The sequence below is a fragment of the Misgurnus anguillicaudatus genome, chromosome 8 (assembly GCF_027580225.2).
Source record: "Misgurnus anguillicaudatus chromosome 8, ASM2758022v2, whole genome shotgun sequence".
Taxonomy (NCBI): domain Eukaryota; kingdom Metazoa; phylum Chordata; class Actinopteri; order Cypriniformes; family Cobitidae; genus Misgurnus; species Misgurnus anguillicaudatus.
Window position 1 is genome coordinate 15,223,285 of NC_073344.2, and position 20,648 is coordinate 15,243,932.

At 37.0% G+C, this 20,648-nt stretch overlaps 1 protein-coding gene across 3 annotated transcripts in view; it reads left to right on the forward strand.

The window, feature by feature from the left end:
- Positions 1-20,648, forward strand: part of rad18 (RAD18 E3 ubiquitin protein ligase) — a 62,188-nt gene that overhangs the window by 10,375 nt on the left and 31,165 nt on the right. For all 3 annotated transcript variants that reach the window (XM_055212673.2, XM_055212670.2, XM_055212671.2), the window contains exons 6-9: positions 690-789; positions 7,810-7,991; positions 10,664-10,734; positions 10,844-10,904. In XM_055212673.2, the coding sequence (XP_055068648.2) occupies positions 690-789; positions 7,810-7,991; positions 10,664-10,734; positions 10,844-10,904 (414 nt within the window). The remainder of the gene's footprint in view (positions 1-689; positions 790-7,809; positions 7,992-10,663; positions 10,735-10,843; positions 10,905-20,648) is intronic.

Below are 20,648 nucleotides of genomic sequence, written 5' to 3' on the forward strand. Positions count from 1 at the left end.
CATTCCTTTAATACATAATTAGTGTATTTCACAGTTTTTCAGTCCTGTGTGCAGTCGTTCTCAATTATTCACAATTAAGCCTATTGTTGCCAAATGTTACAGCATAATTATGTTGTATAATGAATGAAATGTTTACATAATTGACATTATTGTTCAGATGTTGCTAATAGCCAACAATTTTAGTATATATTTTTGGTATATGTTTTGTTATAATTCAGCTTTTGTTTAATAATGAAAATGACTGCTTTTACCATTTTTCTACTTTTATATAAAATGAAAACTTAAAGCAACACTATGTAGTTTCCATGTAAAAATGACTTACAGCTCCCCCATGTGGTTGAAAAGCGCAACAGTGGCTGGTCTCAGACACTCTTCTGCAGGCAGGGGGAGGGGCGGGGCTGTGTTTCCTACCCTCTACCGCCACTTTCAGGGTGTGCTTGTAGCAGCTAGGAGGCTGCTCAGGTTGCAGCAACAGTACAATTTGTCCAGTTAAAAGTTGTTCTATCACTGAAATAATTTTAGAGACATTATTTAAAGGTAAAAAAACTACATAGTGTTGCTTTTAAAAGAATGCCAGTATGCCTATGTTGTTATTTTTTATATGTAAACCTATGTATACATATACCTTACAATGATAAGTGCCTTCTAGAGGTAATAATTTTGCCTATTTTGTGTTTCTGTGTGTTTAGTGGAATGTCCTGTCTGTGGAGTGGGTGTGTTCGAGCAGCACATTAATAAACATCTAGATATGTGCTTGAGTCGAGACGATAAAAAGGAAGGGTTGAGAAGGTAAGGAAAAATTTATGGCATGCGTTTGTGTGTTGTTGTTTTTTTTGCGTGCATTTATGCTGGATGAACATGAAAAATTAAAATGCATACGCACACTATCAATGCTTGCTATATATATTTATTAATTAACAAAACCAATGTTTTGGTCCTCTGACCTTCATCAGGGATATACAAACTTTAAAGACAAGAGTAGACATTATGCCTTATATGTAATAAACCCTTGGCTATGTATACTGTGTTAGACTTGATTAGACTATATTTCTAGTGCACTTATGTATTGCTGTTCTTCTATTGCACTAATTGCTTCTATTGTTTACTTCATTTGTATGTCTCTTTGGGCAAAAGCGTCTACGAAATGTAAATATGATATTAGGGGATGAGTAAATACTGACAGAATTATTGGTTTAGGCTGAACTGGTACTTTAAACCCATCCAGCCATGCTGCTGTTATACTAAGAATAAGAATAAGGTTTTATTTTGTGTGGAGTCAGATTTTTGTAGCAGTACAGGACTTACAGTAAATCAGTATTATGGCCTCTGTAAAAACCGATCTTGAATTTATTACTGTTCCTCGCAGTACCTAAAGAGTTGTGAAAATGAAAGTGTACATTTCTTGAAAAAGCGTTGAATTTTGTGTCCACAGTATTTTTAAAGGTTAATTTCACATCCTCACTGTGCCAGGCGCATCACTCAACAAAATGATATCACCCATTTGACATAGTGAACCACTGCCTAAGGGCTGCTGTATCCAGTATAATTGAAAACTGAAAAACATCAAAGCTTTATATAAAATATTAAATGCATTTTCTATGCATTTGTCTTGTTCAAGTTTATTCTGTTTAACTTGTATTGACTTTCTCATAAGTCTGCGTGTTTGCAGTAATTGCATTTCTCTCTGTTGGTTAACTTATCTGTGTTTTGAAATTAGATTAATATACACTACCTGTCAGATGTTTTGACATATTACTCATTTTGTACTATAATCGCTTTTCACATTTTAGTGATATAATTTTAAATGTCTTATAATAATAATAATAATAATAATTACAACATAATATTATTATTATTATTATTATTATTATTATTATTATTATTATTATTATTATTATTATTATTATTATTGCAATTATTATTGCAATAATAATAAAAAAGTAATCAGAACTGATGTTTGGCTCTGAATGGCTCCATCATCTACCAGTGGTTCTTGAAACAAAGGACTAAATACAGCCTGAGAACTAGGGGTGTAACGGTACGCAAAAATCACGGTTCGGTGCATACCCCGGTTTTGAAGCCACGGTTCGGTTCATTTTCGGTACAGTAAGGGGAAAATGCAAACATTAAACTGCAGGTTGTTTATTACTATAAACTTTTTTTTTACAATTTGTTTACACTTTTTTAAACACTTTTTATTAAAATATAATATATAAAATATATATAAATTGAAAAAATAATAAATAAAATACTACTGCAAAGTTCTTTTTTTACATTATTTTATAACAGTAGGTAACTTTTCTTAACGTTCTCTTAAACTTTTTCTACTTAAACCTTGCACTAAACTAACAAATTCAATTCCTGAATAGATTTATGAACTATTAGCCTACACCAAAAATTTTCTGTTTTGATTTATTTTGGATTGTTTAAAGCTGCGGTCGGCAACTTATTTTATCATATTTTTTGATCATATTCACTGAAACCAACACTATGCTCCGATAGGACAACATCAATTAGACTGTTTAAGAAAAAAACCTGCACTTCTAGCTCCACCTAGAGCCTGTTATTTGTTTTGCAAAAATCCACCGCTCCCAGTTCATTTGGTCCCATCAGCGCAGGCTGGTTCATTTGGTCCAATCAGTGCAGGGCTGTGTAAAATCTGCCTGTCAATCACAGTACCTGCACGCGCCACAGATCCCCATCCCCCTCGCGCGCGTTACAATATCACGTGCATCCGCCTGAATTCATTGTTGTTTTGGTTTGAACAGCGTGATGGCGGAGAGAACATTCACTAACAAACTTCCGATTTCTCGGTTAACAACCAGAGCTAGGAAAACAACCACTGAAAAGAAGGAAACAAAGATAGAAAGCGAATGTGACTGTATTAAAACTAGGATCAATATCGGACCGGCATTTGAAAGGAATCTACGAGATTTCAAGCTGGATGCAGAGCTTGCCACATTTCTTCTCAACAGGTAATTGTGCTTTATCAACCATTGATTGTATTTCGGAGTGTTATGTAAGTAATCTAAGTATTCTTGCTAAGTATGCGTTCACAATAATACTTTTGCACACGCGCTGACGAGAACGAGCTCTGAGGGAGGTTGCTCTGAGGTAGTGGGGGAGGGACATGAAATTGTAAACATTTGGAAACTGCTCAATCCTCCAGAGTTGCAGACGGCAGCTTTAACTCACAGTATTGAATTGGCTATGTACCATCTCTGTATAAAAATAATATTACTGCTCTATGTGTAACTGCATAGCAAGCAACATGTTGATATACTTATTATACACTCATTTTGAGATTAGTGAGTTGCATACATAGCCATATTTGATCTTTTGCACGTTTCTCCTAATCTTTGCTTGTGTCATCAATGTAAGCTGTGACTTTACTAACGAACCCCTCCACAGTTGAGTAACAGCGGAGTAAGCCCGGGTTACAGCTCTTCTCTGTCCCGATCAGCTGATCGCATTGTGACAATGATGTGATTGACGTGAGGTGCAGATGAAAAATCTGATCACGCATTCCTTATTCTCGCTGTCACAGAAAGCGCGTCTCATGATTGCGTAGCAACGAAAGACACGCAACCTCACGCACTTTTGAAAGAACAAAACCGCGCATTGACACGCGTTTAACATGTGCTTTTAGACACGACACGTAAACGTTTACATCAATAATCAAACGGATATACAACTAAGTAAATAAAAATCTTTCTGCCGGCCGAATTATGTTATATGTTTGACAGAAGACTTGCGCTGAACGCCGAGACTTCCGGCACTTAATATGTTCGTGTGGAAACACACGTATTATGTTCCCCACAGGCGCACACAAAAGATTGCATTCGGCCTTTCGGTGCACATGTGCACCGTGCCGAAATCCCTGAACCAAAACGGTCTGGTACGAATACATGTACCGTTACACCCCTACTGAGAACACAACCTTTGTTATCCGGTGTGGTTTCTTTATAGGGGTCTGTTCTCAGCCGGTTTGAGGCCAAAAACATGCAATTCTATTAATTTAGCACCATTTTCAAAATGGGAGAAATTAGGGCCAATCCCATTTCTCTGTAAGACAGATAGTTTGTCTAAAAAACTGAGACACCAATCAATTACTGTTTGCGTCACCTTCCCTTGACGCTAACTGGCTGCTACGTAAACAGACAAGCGTTGACATAAACAAAGAAGATGCCGTCGTCTCAGGTGTGGTATCGATTGCCTGAGCTGAGCTCAACAAATAGCGCTTAACTTAGCTGCTAGATAGCGCCTTAACTAGCAATTCAAAACAAAAACATTACAATTAAAACCGCTTGAACATTTTATTAAAAGTATCATAAAACGTGTGTCATAATATAATCTCAATTAAACTGCCGAAAATAACGTTACTTTCATTTGTGCGACTCCTTGACAGTTCAACGTTCAGCCATAAAACATCTTGATGCCGGCTGTCCTGAGAAATAGGGATGCACCGATACCACTTTTTCCATATCCGATCCGATTCCGATACCTGAATTCTGAGTATCGGCCGATTCCGATACCTGCCGATCCGATACTACTGTATTTTTCTTGAGCAATTTAAATTACACACAGACACACACACAGACACACGCACACTATATATAAATGTGTATAGTGCTTTCTGCTAAATATAGCATAATATAATTATATAATATATAATTATAATTTTAAAGTAAAAACCAATAATTTAAAATGATTTACAAGTTGCAAGAACATTAGTAATTATTAACCATGGCAGTGTTTAGGAGAAAATAAAACAGGCACGTTTGATCAAATAAGTATGCTAAATATATTTTCCTTAATTGCGCAAAAAGTCACAGTAAAAAAGCTTTAGTGTGCAGATGGTTATTTTGAAAATTATGCACTTAACCGGACCTTTTATGCACATTTCGGGTGCAGAATTGATGCGCCTAAATCATATTGAGTGCGCATTTTGCGCAATACTGTGCTTCCTGTGTGCAGCATTGATGCTCTAGAAGCGTCCTCACACTCACATGGGAATCCTCGCACCGCAATGGAAAGTTACATTCATAACTATTAAAACAAAGAGATTAGAGGCATCGTGTGCTCAGCACATACTGAATTGCATCCATCCAACAGCTTACTGAGACTTTATAAAATCATAAAAATAAGATCTTTAAAACAGCCTACAGTTATTGAGTGTTCGTGTGTTGAAGGATGCGTTTCATCCGTCCGCTTCACCTGTGAATTAACTCAGCACATAACTCGGTGAATTGCATCCATCCAACAGCTTACTGAGACTTTATAAAATCAGATCTTTAATAAAGCCTAACGTTACAATTATTGTGTGTGTGTGCGTGTGTTGAATGACGCGTTTTCATCCGTCCGCTTCTCATCAGTGGATTAACTCAGTTTGCAAGTAAGTTACAGTGTTTCTGTGACCATAAATATCTTTAAATGTGCATTTGTTCCTTCACATGAAGCTATTGAATGTAAGATGACTTTGATTATAGTGCATAAAAACGTTTATGTAGGGCCCTATAAAATCCGTTTTATTTTTTCCCAAATTCAGTTTTATTTTTTCCCAAATTCCGTTTTCTCCGTTTTAATTTTTGCAAATTCCGTTTTATCCGTTTTAATTTTTGGCAATTATATTTTTTACCCTTTACTTTTATTTTAGTCATAAAAAGAGTGTGCCTTTTAATGTTAATGATTAAAATGTAAATTATTTGGGGGAAAAACTGGATAACAGGATTACTTTTAATGACTATAAAAGATGCATTTACACACGCACAAACACACGCGCGCGCACCCACAACTCAATTCAATGCATTGTTTTTTTTAGTGTTGTTGCAGGAGGAGGCTACAACAAGGTGTCAACGCAGTGGTGCCTTCAGAAGTGCCTTAAACACATCAATCCAGCGGAACGCGATCCATATTTTATACACAATCGCTTGAAATGCATATAACTTTACAAACATACACAGGATAGTGATCTGACTTAGGACAGCATGAGCATGCAGCTCTTTTCACGTGCGAGCGAAAGAGAGACAGAGAGCGGCGCCATGACGCAGATGATTATATTTTAAATGCGAGGGATAGTTAGTTTGCCTCAGCTCGCTTGAAATGCATAAAACTGAACAAACATACACAGGATAGTGATCTGACTTAGGACAGCATGAGCGCGCAGCTATTTGCACGTGCGAGCGAAAGAGAGACAGAGAGCGGCGCCATGAGGTAGATGATTATATTTTAAATGCGGGGGATAGTTAGTTTGCCTCAGCTCGCTTGAAATGCATAAAACTGAACAAATACATGAGGATTTGTGTTCGCACTTTGGACAGATGCGTGAGCGCGTGCACATGAGAGAGGTACAGTGAGACAGACATGGATGAGAGAGTGCATGTATCTTTGCGCTCACCGTGAACAGAGTGTTGACTAAACTTCCAAACTAACAGTTCTCCGGTCACATAAAAGTCATGTGAGACCTGCTCGGAACTAAGTGCTTAGCGTCAAATTTCTTAATTTTTTCGCTGACGAAAGCAGAGTCGTGGAGAGCCGCTTCACCATGGTTTCAGTGTTTTGGAGGAGGTCTGAAACGACGGGAGGGGGCGTGTCGCCCAGATTTACTTCCCCCGGTCTGCATTTCCCACAGACATACGTTCGTCTCCCACACAAAAACATAATTTTATTCAAAATATGTAAAATTCTGCGAAATTCCGCGTTTATACTAGATTCCGTGTTAATTAGCCAATTCCGCGATTCCGTGATCGCGGAAATTATAGGGCCCTATTTATGGTGCTTTTATAATACTTTGTCGTTTTAATCGCTTGTCAGTGACAACCATGGGTAACGTGCAGTATCGGAATTGGATCGGTCCTGTTAGTCCGATATCCGATCCAGCAAAAAAGGCCGGATCGGCCCCGATACCGATCCAGAATATCGGATCGGTGCATCCCTACTGAGAAATTCCTACGTTTACATTTACCCCTCTCTTTCAAGTGTGGTCCTTATCACACTTCGTTTCAAGGGCTATGTATCCCTACTCCTTGGCCCTAGCCCTCGATCAAACGGAGAATTGAGACGCCACTTTGCCTCACATGAACGCGCAAAACCGAGGGGTAAGGGGTAAGACAGAGAAATTAGACGCACCCTTAGTCTTCTGGATTAGCCAATTCAAAGCCAATCGGATGGAGTTGAAATTCTGTGATATGATCTAAAAATGTGCAGTCCACAAAACACCTTTAATGTGTTTTTTTAGTATTAGAACTAATCATTACAATGAGTTGTTTTAATAAGTTAAAACTTTTTAAAAAGATTTGAATGTGCCTGTTGGTTTGAGTCTGCAGATGTTGGGCCCATTGACGGGTTTTACACAATATCACATATGTTATAGACCCCTTTAAGGTTTGTAAACATTAAATGACTATCGGTTGCGCGCGCAACATGGGGTCAAACTGTTCATACCATCCAGGCTTTATAATTTAATCTAACAGGGCTGAAAAATTAAGACTTACCTCAAATGAAGTGAGCACTACAAACACAAGCCTCTTTGATATGTGCATTGTTCCAGTCTGTACGTCAATTGCTTGCAGCCGCAGATGTTGTATTTTTTGTTTTTGAGATTCTGCATGAATCGCGAAAACTTAACGAAAGACCTGGTGCGATTTTCACAGCCCACGACGTATGTAGGCATTTTTAACAATACCGAATAATACGCAACTCAGTCTGCTGTAATGACTTTTCTGACCCCGACATGCGCAGTGGGAACCGCTTGTGACGTGAACCGTGAAGGGGTCTATAAGTACTCTTATTTTTCTATTTGTGTTTCAGTGGTGGAAGGCGAAAAGCAATGCCTAAGTTGGTGTACACTCTAATCAGTGTTCCTAAGCTGAAGAAGATGCTGAAGGAATGTCATCTGTCCGCTCAGGGCACCAGGGAACAGCTCGTACGACGACACCAGGACTTTACACATATCTATAACGCCCAGTGTGACTCGCTCAACCCCAGATCAGGTACGAATTTATAGAATCAGCAAATGAAAAATTACACATTTACAAAACCTCTAAATCAGTATGTTAGACCTTATTGTTCGTCTCATGATGAATTAATATACATAAAATAGGGCTGTCATGATATCAGACTTTCACTTCAGTTTTCATGCCATGTATATCACATAATTACTTGCAATACCAATATTATAACATTATCTATTTAAATAATGCTACCATTCAAATTCTTTGAATTATATTGTTAGTAGGGGGGCAGAAAGAGAGTTTGTAACCATTGTCAACCTGGATTATGCGATGGCAGGCATATTGCGTTAGAACAGTGGCGAGGCTACATAAGGGCCAGGGTGGCACTGGCCCACTCAGATTGACGGCTGGCCCACCCAGTCAGAAGAGACACAAAATATGTTTGTGAAAAAGCAAAAGAAATCACACATAAATTATAATAATCTGTTTAATATTAATCGCTAAAATTCGCACCCTTCAGAAATAAATAACAATTTATATAAAAAGTTCATCATTTGCATGTGTTTCTAACAATTGCAAATGTTAATATTCAAGTCATTTTAAACAATTTGAGCACAAGAGACAAAGACGCACACACATTCATTTGAGACGCACGTTTCAAAAAGCACACAAACACAGAATCTCAATGCACTTGACTGGACACATACGTGTAAAATTATCTCGAAATACCACAGTCTTGGCAAGGTTTCTCACAAAAACAGTCAGTTATGTCTTAAAGTGAACGCAAACAGATCAAAATAAAATAAGATGTGTATATGGATTCGTGCTTATTCGGTCTTAAAGTGGCAGTACTCTCAAGAAATTGCTTCTGTTTGTGTCCTTATAATAATCAAAACAACAGAATGCCCACCACACACCAGCTTATTAGTGTAGAGGAGACAGAGTGATATAGCCAATTAGTAAACAAGGGGCTGATTAGTAGGCCAATAGGCAAATTTGGCCAGGATTTCGCTGCATACCCCTACTTTTTTTAAAAGACATCCTGAGATTATTAACGATCAGAGAGAGTCAGGACCTCGGTGCTTTCGTTAGGACCCATGCAGACCACAGGGTGAGCACCTCCTGCTGCTCTCACTAACACCTCTTCCAGCCGCAACCTAGTTTTCGCTGATGGTCTCCATCCCAAGTCCTAACCAAGCTCAACCCTGTCTTGGGCTACAGGGTGATATGGCTGCTGGCCAAATTATTATTATTAGCACAATATTATTAACATAGTTGTTATTATTAACACACTATCGATAATTATGCTTTGGGATCACGGTTAATGAAAATGCCAGTCTATATTATATCGACACCCCTAATGTAAAATGTATTGTGGTGGGTTACGCTTTTACATAGCTAGTATATACAATGGTGTGTAATTTATGTCCTTAGAATTAGTGGCCCTATGGATGACCCTGACAAACAGATGGCAGGTCTGGTTGGAAAAATAAAGCATCACCTCCTCAATCACTAGTTTTCTTTGAGTTACTGTTCCGTTTGTCACTGACCCTTTTAGAAGTGAATTTATCTCTTTCATTGAGCTGTCAGAGGTTTCACAGAAAACCCGCTGTTTTTCTTTTGTGCATCTGATGTTACCATGGTTGCTGTTTAGAAACTGGACTACTGTACTGCTTGAGTTTATTGTGTATTTTTGTAAGGTCCATTTGTGATAACAATGCATTTTCATTTATAAGTATGTTTTTTCATCCCAACAATGAGAAGAAAAACTGAAATGAATATTAACGTATGTTTGTGCCAAATGTGATCAGAATCCTGATTTTAAGGCATATGCACTTAAAAAAAATGGGAAAGAGATCTGGAATGTACATAAGATCTGGTAGAATGGGAGTATGTTGTGGAAGAAACGCAAACTACATTAATAGCTACTCAGGGGTGTCCAATCCTGCTCCTGGCGATCGACTGTCCTGCAAAGTTCAGCTCCAACCCAAATCAAATACACCTGAAGCAGCAAATCAAGGACTTCAAGATTACTTGAAAATTGAATTCAGGTGTGTTTGATTAGAGTTGGACCTGAACTCTGCAGGATAGTCGATCGCCAGGAGCAGGATTGGACACCCCTGCACTAAACGGACAAATCCAATATAATATTTTACATTGAATATATTACACTCTTCAAAAACTATTAAATTATGTAATATCTTCTAATGTCATAGAATGTGATTTGCTCCATATGCTTAGGAATTGACCTGAATTAAGTATATTTTGGGAAATTTCTAAATATCCATTGCTAATGATCCTAGAATATGGATACTAGCAGATCTTAATTTATTAGATTCATAATATCAAAATCTGGACTCTTTCTTGGATTATTTAATTTCTTAAAAAAAACGATGTTTTTTTTTTTGTTATTAGGTTTTGTTAATATGGGAAAAAGCTTTAATTTTATTATATGTTTTGTCTTTATTATAAGTTTATATAAACAAAACTATGATAAAAGAATCAAATACAAAATTTTTTTTTTCTTTTTCCACTTTTGGTGTAAATGTACCAAACTCCTTAAAAGTCTACATTTCAAGTTTTTAAAAAAAAGGCTTTGAACCGCACTGTTTCTATTTTACAAATATTTGGCTATTATTATTTCACATATTATGTAGAAGATGCTGGTTGTACTTAATGGTTAAAGTTTTTGCTTATTTTCTTGCTAATAGCTGAAGATATTGCCAAAGAAATTGAGAACAATGAGCGATTACGGAATCAACTGGACAGCAAACGGAAACCGGTATGTTCTGCTGATTTTATCACTTAAATGTATATAGGCCATTTTGTTTTATTGCAAATTGTTTTTTAATTTATAATTGTTTTCACCTGTTTTGTTTTGTCTTCGACAGGTTATAGTCACAACGAAGAATCAAACAGCTGAAGAAATTGAGGGGTTACACTCCATATACCGTAAGTCACTGCTCGTAAATATTGACATTAAATATGAAGAAATATGCTGCCTTCACGTGCTATCGTAATTGTGGTAAATACCAAAACCCACCTGGAAAATGCACATGAACACCCCTCATGTGGTATTTTCCAATGGGCAACTCGTAAAATATTTTGATGCCCGAGTTGCCGAGATGAGATTACCTTTGACCTTTTCAAAATGGCGGAGAGCAGCAGCAACGTCGTGAATGGTTGAATGACAACAAAAGCAATGGTAAATACCAGTTCCCAAATGGAAAATGCACTTGAACGCAGCAAACTGGTAAATTCTAGTTCACAAATGGAAAATGCACTTGAACACAACACGCTGGTAAATACCAGTTCACAAATGGAAAATATCATCTTTCCCATAGCACTTGAAGGCAGCAATAGTTTTTGTCTGACGAGAGGATGCACTTCACATCTGGCACAGATTAAAAATTATTCAAGTGATGTCACAACCGGGTCAGAATGATTCTCTGGTTGCCCTCAGTGTTACAATATAAAAGTATCTGCTTAATACATGTACTAAATAACTTTCACTGCACTCTCATACCTCAAGGTCAACTAAACAATTCGAAGTATTTCCATTAATAATAAATACTTTCCATGATTCCACCATACTCCGGTAGACCCAGTTCTTGCATCATTATGAGCTTTATATTTTCAATTATATTATGCTTAAATTTCCTTTCACAGAGTAAATTTATTCTGCGTAGATCATGTCATGAACTTGATAGATTTTAGCATTTATCCAAAGTGAGTTACAGTGTGTTCAGGCTTTACTTAATCAGCACGGCATTTAATCGAACCAGAGACCTTTGGGTCAACAGTGGCATGCGCCGCCAGTTGAATTACAGGAAAGATTATTGTGGTCGGTTTTACAAATTAAAAAGTATAAAGAGAACACAGAGTAGGATCACTAGATAAAACCTTTTTTATTCTGTTAATACTTTTGTAAAGGTTTTTAAACAAGTGAATTCAAACATAGTTCTAAGATTTTTAGAGAAAATTAATTTTAAACATTTTTTCTAGTCTTACTTTTTTAATTACACTTTATCTCACCATGAATATAGCCTTAGAAGCTGGGATGGAATTTAAAGGAAAAGAAAGAAAGAAAAAAAGAATCACTAGATACTGTATACTTATATTTTGGTGGCACAATTCCAGACAATTGAGTTAAATTTGTTTAATTTTCATTTTACTTTCTCAAAGTTACATTAAAATTACTATTCTCCACCTCAATTGAAATTTTAATTTTACATTTATGTATTTGGCATACACTTTTATTTATTGATAGACCTATATAAATCAGTAGCCGATATACCAGATTATATCTGGATGATTATCATTTTTATATTATTATATTTAAAGGGGGGGTGTAATGGTATTTCAAGCATTCTGACTTATTAACACAGTTATAGAGTTGTTTCCTCATGCTAAACGTAGGCAAAGTGTCAAAAATGCAGTTGGGTGTGTTTCAGAGTATTTCTGTGCCGAATGCACTTCGCCAGGGTTCGTACAAGTTTCGGCTAATTTTTTTCGATTACGGTTCTATTTGACGTTTCAGGGTTTTTCGATACGTATCACTTCTTTATATGGGCTTCCGCCGGAAAACTTCCCCCGGAAAACCCCGCCCAGCCGTCTGTCAGCGGGAGACGCTAGAGCTTGCTAACAGTTTATCATGCCACTCAGCCTTGTTTAATTTCAAAAGTCAACAATGGCACAACAAGAAGTGTGTTTTTGGATGTCAGGAGAAGACATCCAGCCTTATGGAAACAATGGATATAGTATATTATCCGGATTAGCAGCGGAGTTTTGCGTGTGTGTTTGATGCGGTGGATTTTCAGAACCGGGTCATGACGAGTTACACGTGGTAAGTAAGACTTCTGTCTTATGTTGGAAATAGGCGCGTGTATATTATATAAATGACCCGAACATGTAGTGAATCATAAGTTAAAACAGTGTTGTATAGTGTTGTATGACTCGTACTCGCTCCTCCCGTGTTATAACTCCTCCTTCTTCATTTTTTCGTACGTTATCGGAAAGATTCGGTAAAGCTAATCTTTCTTTTATAAATCTGATTAAACTAAAGACTCTTCAGAGATATAAAGGATGTCATACTACTCCATAGGTACTCCAGATTAATATCAGAAATGCAGAAACAGCGTGTGTTACGTGAGCTTTAAATTAATTTATAATTAATTTATATTATTTTTTATATTATTATTTTTTGCTAAAATTAGCATCAGCTGATAAAACTTTTCAATTGGCCAGTAAATATTTATGTTACTTAAATTGGTTGTTTGTGATGAAAAGACACTCAGATGTAAAGACAAAGTCTCAAAGACAGTAAAACGACCAATCATTATTCACTTTTTAACACGACATGTTACACACAACACTCTGGTGTGCAGCAAAGTCTTATTCCAACAGTACCGAGAGTGTCAAATCCACATTATTATGTCTTGTAAATTTGTTTTAAGTACTTTTTTTCACCAAGTACATCACTTTCACCAATATTCTATATTGTATTTCATATCGGAGACCGGTAATCTACCGGTATCGGCATTGGCTATTAAAAAAAAACATATTGGTCGATCACTACTTTTGTCCAAATGTACATTTTATGACATACATTTTTAACAATATATGTGTTCTCTCGGAATCAAACCCACAACCTTTGTTCTGTTGTTGCTGTTTTCTACCAACTAAGCTACAGGAACACAATTTTTAAAAGTGTTGCCCTTTCTGTTTACACCTAGTGTATCAAATTCTCCTTTTGTTTTGACTATGCAGTACTTTATGATGCAGAGATTTTCAAACTGAGGGCAAAGGCTTGAACGAATCCGCTTGCTTTCATTCAATTCCAGTCTCCTGACAATTTCAGTATGCATATCTCACATCAGCTCTGCTCTGTAGTTCTCAAGTAAGCTGTTTATCAGAAACCTTTCACCCCCATGTTCACTTAGTAGCTAATGAGATAAAAATGTGTGTGTAAATAAGAGAGAGAATGAGCAGGTGTGAGTGTGTAAGTAAGGAAGATCCCTCAAAGGGCTTTGGGTGGTGATCAATACGGCTAAAGCAACATGTTCCCGAGATCGATCTTACCCTCATTAAATGTTCCAGTCCAGCTTGGTGACCCTCTTCAAAATGCTTGCACCAAAAATCAGTCAAAGGGCTTTGTGCCTTACGGATAAGCTATCTGCAGTCTGTTGTACTTGCTGCAAAGATGATTTGCTTTTATGCCATCTTCAAGGACTGGGGTCTGCAACCTTTCTCACTCCCAGGACCCTTTGGTGGATTGTTCGAGATCAAAGAATAATTGCCAGAGCACTTGCACTTCTGGCGGCCCCTAGAGTTTTGCAGACCCTCGCCGAGCGTCCCTGTTCAAGGTTAACACCGTGATAGTACAAATGAATGAGGCTGTCCGCTTGTTTGTATGCCTGTCTGCACCATGCATTTGTTTTGCTTTAACATAAACCCAGGAACTTTCAAATTGGAGACTTTCATCTACTACAGTTGGTCCTTGATTGTCAGGATCCCAAATTGATTCTTTTATTGCTGTTTATACTCCTATATGTCTTCAGAGCCTAACTAAGGTTCCTTGTTTCCACCCTTTGTTAACTTCAACTTTCAGGTTTACTCTTAGGGGGTCAAACTGCATTTCTGTTCAAACTGGTTTGTGTGGTTCTAATTGCATCCCCACCGTAATGAAAACCCACTTTCTCTAAGACTCAAAGGGCCAGCACAAGAAACCAGGGCATTGGAGGTGGATTGGCGTAATTTTTCGAGAGAACGTGTCTGATATTTGTCATGTTGAATCTGAGCTAGTAGGAAAAGATGAAAGGCATCGTGCGGTTTTAAAAGGCAGGCTGTGATGTTGGAGACAGGATATTTAAATATTGATGTGCAGCATGGAGCGGATCTATTAATAGCACCATGCTGAGATAAACTCTTGATTAATCATAGCAAGGGCTTGATGAGTCACTGACCTCACCAAGGTGGTCATGAAGAGGAAATGACACAAAGGGGAGGAAATGACACACACACACAAATTTCTAGGAATTGTGTTTATAGTACAGCAGGTTCTTATGTAAATTAATCATGTAGACATTGACAATTTCCTTTGTGTTTCACTTTTAGGGTGAAGCAGGTTTCAAACCAATAACAATGTACATCATTTGGAAGCTATTTTTCTTTCTTCTTACTGTGGGTTCATACCAAACGTTTGAGGCGTCAAATTCGCATTTACGCGTAGTTGGACGCCTGAACATTTTGAGTGTACTCGCTTCATTTGTGCGTGAAAATCTACTTATCGAGACATTCACATGTAAATTCGCGTCATAGAAGGGGCTTCTGCCACTCTGCTCGCTTCCTGTAATCACGTCACTAGAGCAAGCTCCTGATTGGTTAACGTGGCACGTTTTTCCTCCAAAGTTCAGATTCAGATTTTTCGCGTCTACCGTGCCGAGCTAAACACCTTATTCGCGCTGCGAGACCTCCAGACGCGCGTCAACTCGTCTTTACATTGACTTAACATTTAAATCACTCGCGCTTGACGCCTCTACAGCATCTGGTGTGAACGCAGCATTAGCTTAATATTAAGTATTAATTTCATGATACACTGAAAAACATGAATTTAATACATTTTTTTAAGGTAAGTGGTTGCAATCAATTTATTTAAGCTACATTTAAACAAAAAAGATTAGTGACGTAAAATAAAATATAAAACTTTTGTTTGGATGTAGCTTGGGTGGGTTGGTTGCAACCACTTGCCTTAGAAAAATTTAGTAAATTCAATGAATCATTTTTTTCAGTGTAACCAGATTATAACTTAGGGCGTTTTCACACATACACTGTTTAGGTCGGCCCAAATGACGTGTCGCTCCGAGTACGGTGCGTTTGGGTCAGTGTGAACACAACAGCCGCACTTGGGTGCGCACTAAACGGCCGCTCCGAGACCTCTCTAAACAGGTGGTCTCGGAGCAGCTGTTGCCGAACTCTGGAGCGACCCACCTGTGGTGTGAACACTGCCGGACCTCGGGCCGAACCAAATACAGGAAGTTCTCCACATGTTTGAGCCACTGGGCTTCCGTTGAGACGTGAGCCGGGTGTTATATTGTGGGTTAACAACAAACAAGCCAATCCTGGTCCGTTGCATAGAGATTCGCTGCCTCCTCTACGTTTGAGCTGATGATTTTATAAATGCATAGCTGTCCTCCACACACAAATAGTGACATTACGGACTTTTTAGCAAACGGCTCCGTGAGAAAGGCTTTAATAGAACAGCTACCCAATTTCGCGTTAAAGCAAAGAAACTTCGCAAAGACGTGCATCGTTTATCTCCACATCTTGATAGCTGCGCTCTCCCTGTCAGGCTGGTTGTCATGGAAACGTGGGGGTGGTCATGAGACGGTAAGAGCTGTCAGAGACCACTCACATTTCGAGTACAGCAAAAAAATATATATGTGAACACGGACCGCACTAACTGAAAAATGATACAATGTATTTTGGTGCGGTCCGAGGCTGCACCACGGTGCGCACCAACATATGTGAAAACAACCTTAATGAGATTTGGTCTTTTTGCATTATGTCTTGATTAATTCTCATGCACAGCCAAAATAAGACATAACCTGAGTGTCATGTGAACTACAGAATGGCTCTGATTCAACATTTTATTTACTTAATACCTCAGCTTGAATGCAAAGCCACACTTTTTTCCCCAATTGCGAACACTAATGTTAAACACAGTAGTTTATATTGACAGTGCTTAACAATTTATTAGACCATGACCCAACGGTTTGTGCCTCAGCTGCCCAAAACATTATTGGTGATTTTCCAAAATCTTTTTTTTATGTTTCTGTTATGGTAAATCCACTAGTATCTTGTAAGGTCTTTAATCACAGTAGTATTTCTAACGCTAAAATACAGATTGTTGTTATCCATGAATTTTCGAATTTACTGTTTTATAAGAAAGGCAGAAATATTGTAAAGCACATTTCTATATTATTTTTCCAGATGCCCATTTAAAGTAATTTACTTGCAAACCTGCAGTTTTATTGGTTGAACGTTATGCTTGATTAAAAATACAAATTCAGTTTGACTGAATCATTTGAACAATTTAGAAGTGTAATGAATTTTTAGGAATTTTTACAGTAACTCACAAAGCTAACTGTAATTTTATTTATTTATTGATAGAATAATAGAAGAGTGAATAGGAGTGTTGTCAAAAGTACCGGATCTTCGGTACCAAGTTCAAGTCTTTTATCAAGACAATCACTTTTTCTCTTTTTGATCTGAAGTATTTCTGTTGGCAACTTTCCCATTTTTACACGATTTTGTGGAGTTCAGAGACCCTTCATTATGCTTTTGTGTCCTCTTGTCGCGTCTATAAAAAGTACTCTACTGACAATCTGTAAACTGTGCATTAGTTCTGGGTAGGCCCAGTTCTGCGGTGGTTCCAGTAGAAAAGCTGGTATTGGTGACTTTTTATATTTGAGTACCGAGTTGGTACCGAAGACCCGGTACTTTTAACAACACTACCTTGAATCATTGGATTTCAAACAGGTGAGCTTCAGTTTTGCTTGCATTAGTGTTATAGCTTATTTAAATTTTATACCACTGGGCTATTTAATGCTTTTAAAAAATAACCACCAGAGCAATGCCTATGGTATAAGCAGAATAATTGACTCCGGTCGTTTGAATGATTTGAAAACCAAATGTGCATTATTTCAATAATTTCTTACTTAATGTTGGATTTAGGTAAACCCCCGTTTGTGAACTTAAAGGAATAGTCTACCCTTTTGCCATATTAAACTATGTTATTACCACAACCTAGACGAATTAATACATACCTATGTTTTTTCAATGCGTGCACTGTACAGCGTGTTGTCAGTGTGTTAGCATTTAGCCTAGCCCCATTCATTCCTATGGTACCAAAAAAAAGTTTTATTTTGTAGTACCATACTTACTGGTATAACTCCTCATGTAACAGTCTTTAAATAGGGAAAACACGGAAGTGTTTGGTGGCTTCCCTGTTTGGTACCATAGGAATTAATGGGTCTAAGCTAAATGCTAACACATTCACGGCGCGCTGTACAGTGCACGCATTGAAAAAAGATAGATATGTATTAATTCATCTAAGTTGAGGTAATAACATAGTTTAATATGGCAAAAGGGTAGACTATTCCTTTAATGGTTAGTAGAGTACCAGCGGGGCAAATGTTCATACAGTCAGTGGTTCTTATTAACCATTTAATGGTTTAAAAACTATTACAGGGGTAAATAAATGGGATAACACAGAGGTTTACAAATTTTACACATTAGAGGCTATTTAATGACCTGCAGATACTTTGATTTATATAATCTTTTTTTAAATTTAATACAATAGCTCAGTTTCAGAAGTATATGCTTCTATGTTCAACCAGTCTTACTGAAGTTTACTGTATTTGTCTTTTTAACCAACAGACTGAGGATGATGTTCATTAGCATGAAGATTCAGCAAACACATACAGACAACAGCTGCTGAAACCCTTCAGCAACAAAGACATTTTATACTTTATGTACACATGTAAAGTAAATACAGTATGGCAATGCTTTTGTATTATTATTTGATATTGCCTTTAAATGTATTAAATAAATAGTGTGTTTAATTAGCATGTTATTGTGTTTTGCTTTTCTACTGAATTTGGTACAAAGAACTGTGAATTTTTACTAGTGTTTGTTTGGACTACTGAAATTTTGATACCTAGTGAATGTACGTAACATAACATCATCTTCACTCATCTTCAATCCAACCATCTGTTAAGCCTGCATTCAAGAAATAATACATTAAAATGAATAGAACAGGGATCAGGTTTTATGTTCATGTTTTGACACCGTTTATTCTGTTGTGTGATTTTTAGGTTAGGAGAAACATTTCTCGGTTTAGACTGAACTGCAATATTGTTTATTTGTGTGCTTCTGTAGCTTGGTTTCCATTCAAACGTGAAGCAAATCTTTTCAAATTTGCAATAAAAGAAAAACAAAGAAATGCGAACACTTAGAAAATAGGGACAGGAATGCATTTAGTTAAGATTGGACAAGTTATACATTTACTAGCAGTGCTGCTTGTAATTGCCAAACTGAATGCTGTGCACAGATGGAAAAATGCAGGCACTTTTGATGCAGGCACTAACAGCAATGGATTTACAATGACGGCGAGCCACATATATAGGAAAGACAACGTAAATTCATACAGCTGGACGATCAGTTTAATGGTTTAATGTTTCCTACATCAGAATTTATTTGGCAAATGCATTTCCATCTCCAATTAATCGTATTTACTCGTTATTGCATAAGTCAAAAACCACATCAAGTGAGTGTAAAAAACATAATTACCGTATTTTTATTCTAAATTTCGCATTTTTATCATTAGTTTCTTATGTGATACTTCAAAATATGCATAAAATCAGGGTGATGGAAACCAAGCTAGTGATTCTTTCCATTGCAGTCCATTTCCTTTTTTGTTATAGGCACACAGCATTATAAAGATTTTTGATATACTGAACTCAAGACCTTGTTGGTACATGAAGCTTGTCAGATACGACCCTGGCTTTCTATCCACAGTAATTGCCTTTGGTCTCATAAAGAGAAGGGTCAGGTTCTTTCCTAAGTGTCATGAGCACAAAATGACACTTGGACTGTCTAAAAATAAAAATGTTGTAATCTGAATTCCAATCCTCTACTATTTAAAATATCCTCTTTTGCCTTATAAAAAGAATTTGATTTCTTTATGTATGGAGAAAATTAATCCACTCAGACGTTCTGTAAAATGTTTTTTTTATTTTATAACACTTCAGATGGACAAATGCTTTTATTAATCCTATGAAGAAATCATATTATAAAGTAAAAAAAATACATTATATTACAGCACAGACTGGTGTGGTTCATTGGTTGTGAGGACCAAACATATCAAACTCTTACATCCAATAGCTACAGTATAAGGTGAAATTGCTCTTGAATACCTAATGAAAAGAAGTAACACAAGGACCTGAGGCCCAAAGTTCATAGCACTGCATACTCTGAAGATACTGACTTCAGTGTTGGATTTTGACATTTTATCTTTGACTTCTGGCTAAGTGACATTTGCTTGAGTTTATTGGTTCTTTCGTTGTCTTAAGCAGGGTTGATAAACTCTCACAGCTTTAGGGCAGTTTTTATTACCCATGACATTTCTCCAGTTCACCTTCAAGCATATAGAAGCTCTTATTTTTGTTGAATAAATGTACTAAATAAATGCTTATGAGAACTAGTTTGGGGTTCATATTAGATAAATAGCAACTGTTCTATTTGTAAAAGTGCGCAAAACGCACTTTTATAGGCATCTACTTGGCTGCCCAAGATAGATGAGTACATCCTGCAATGTAGCACCATTGCCAGCATTAGTGCTACAGTCAACAGTAGATATCTTTTATGTTAGATATCTTTTATGTTAGAGCTTTTATGTTCTGTACCATACATATAATACAAACCATAATCGATTTAACCCATAGGACTCCTTTTTATTCCTGTCATATCTGCTTGAAAGAGAAACAGTCCTTCAAATGGTGTATCACAGTCAGATGCATTTCATGGTCTGGCGATGTTGTTTAATAGCATTGTGTTGTTCTGCTGCCAAGCTGTGTTGGATATCTCTGGATCTTCCCCCTAGAAGTTTTTCATTGTCCATTATTTGAACTAGTC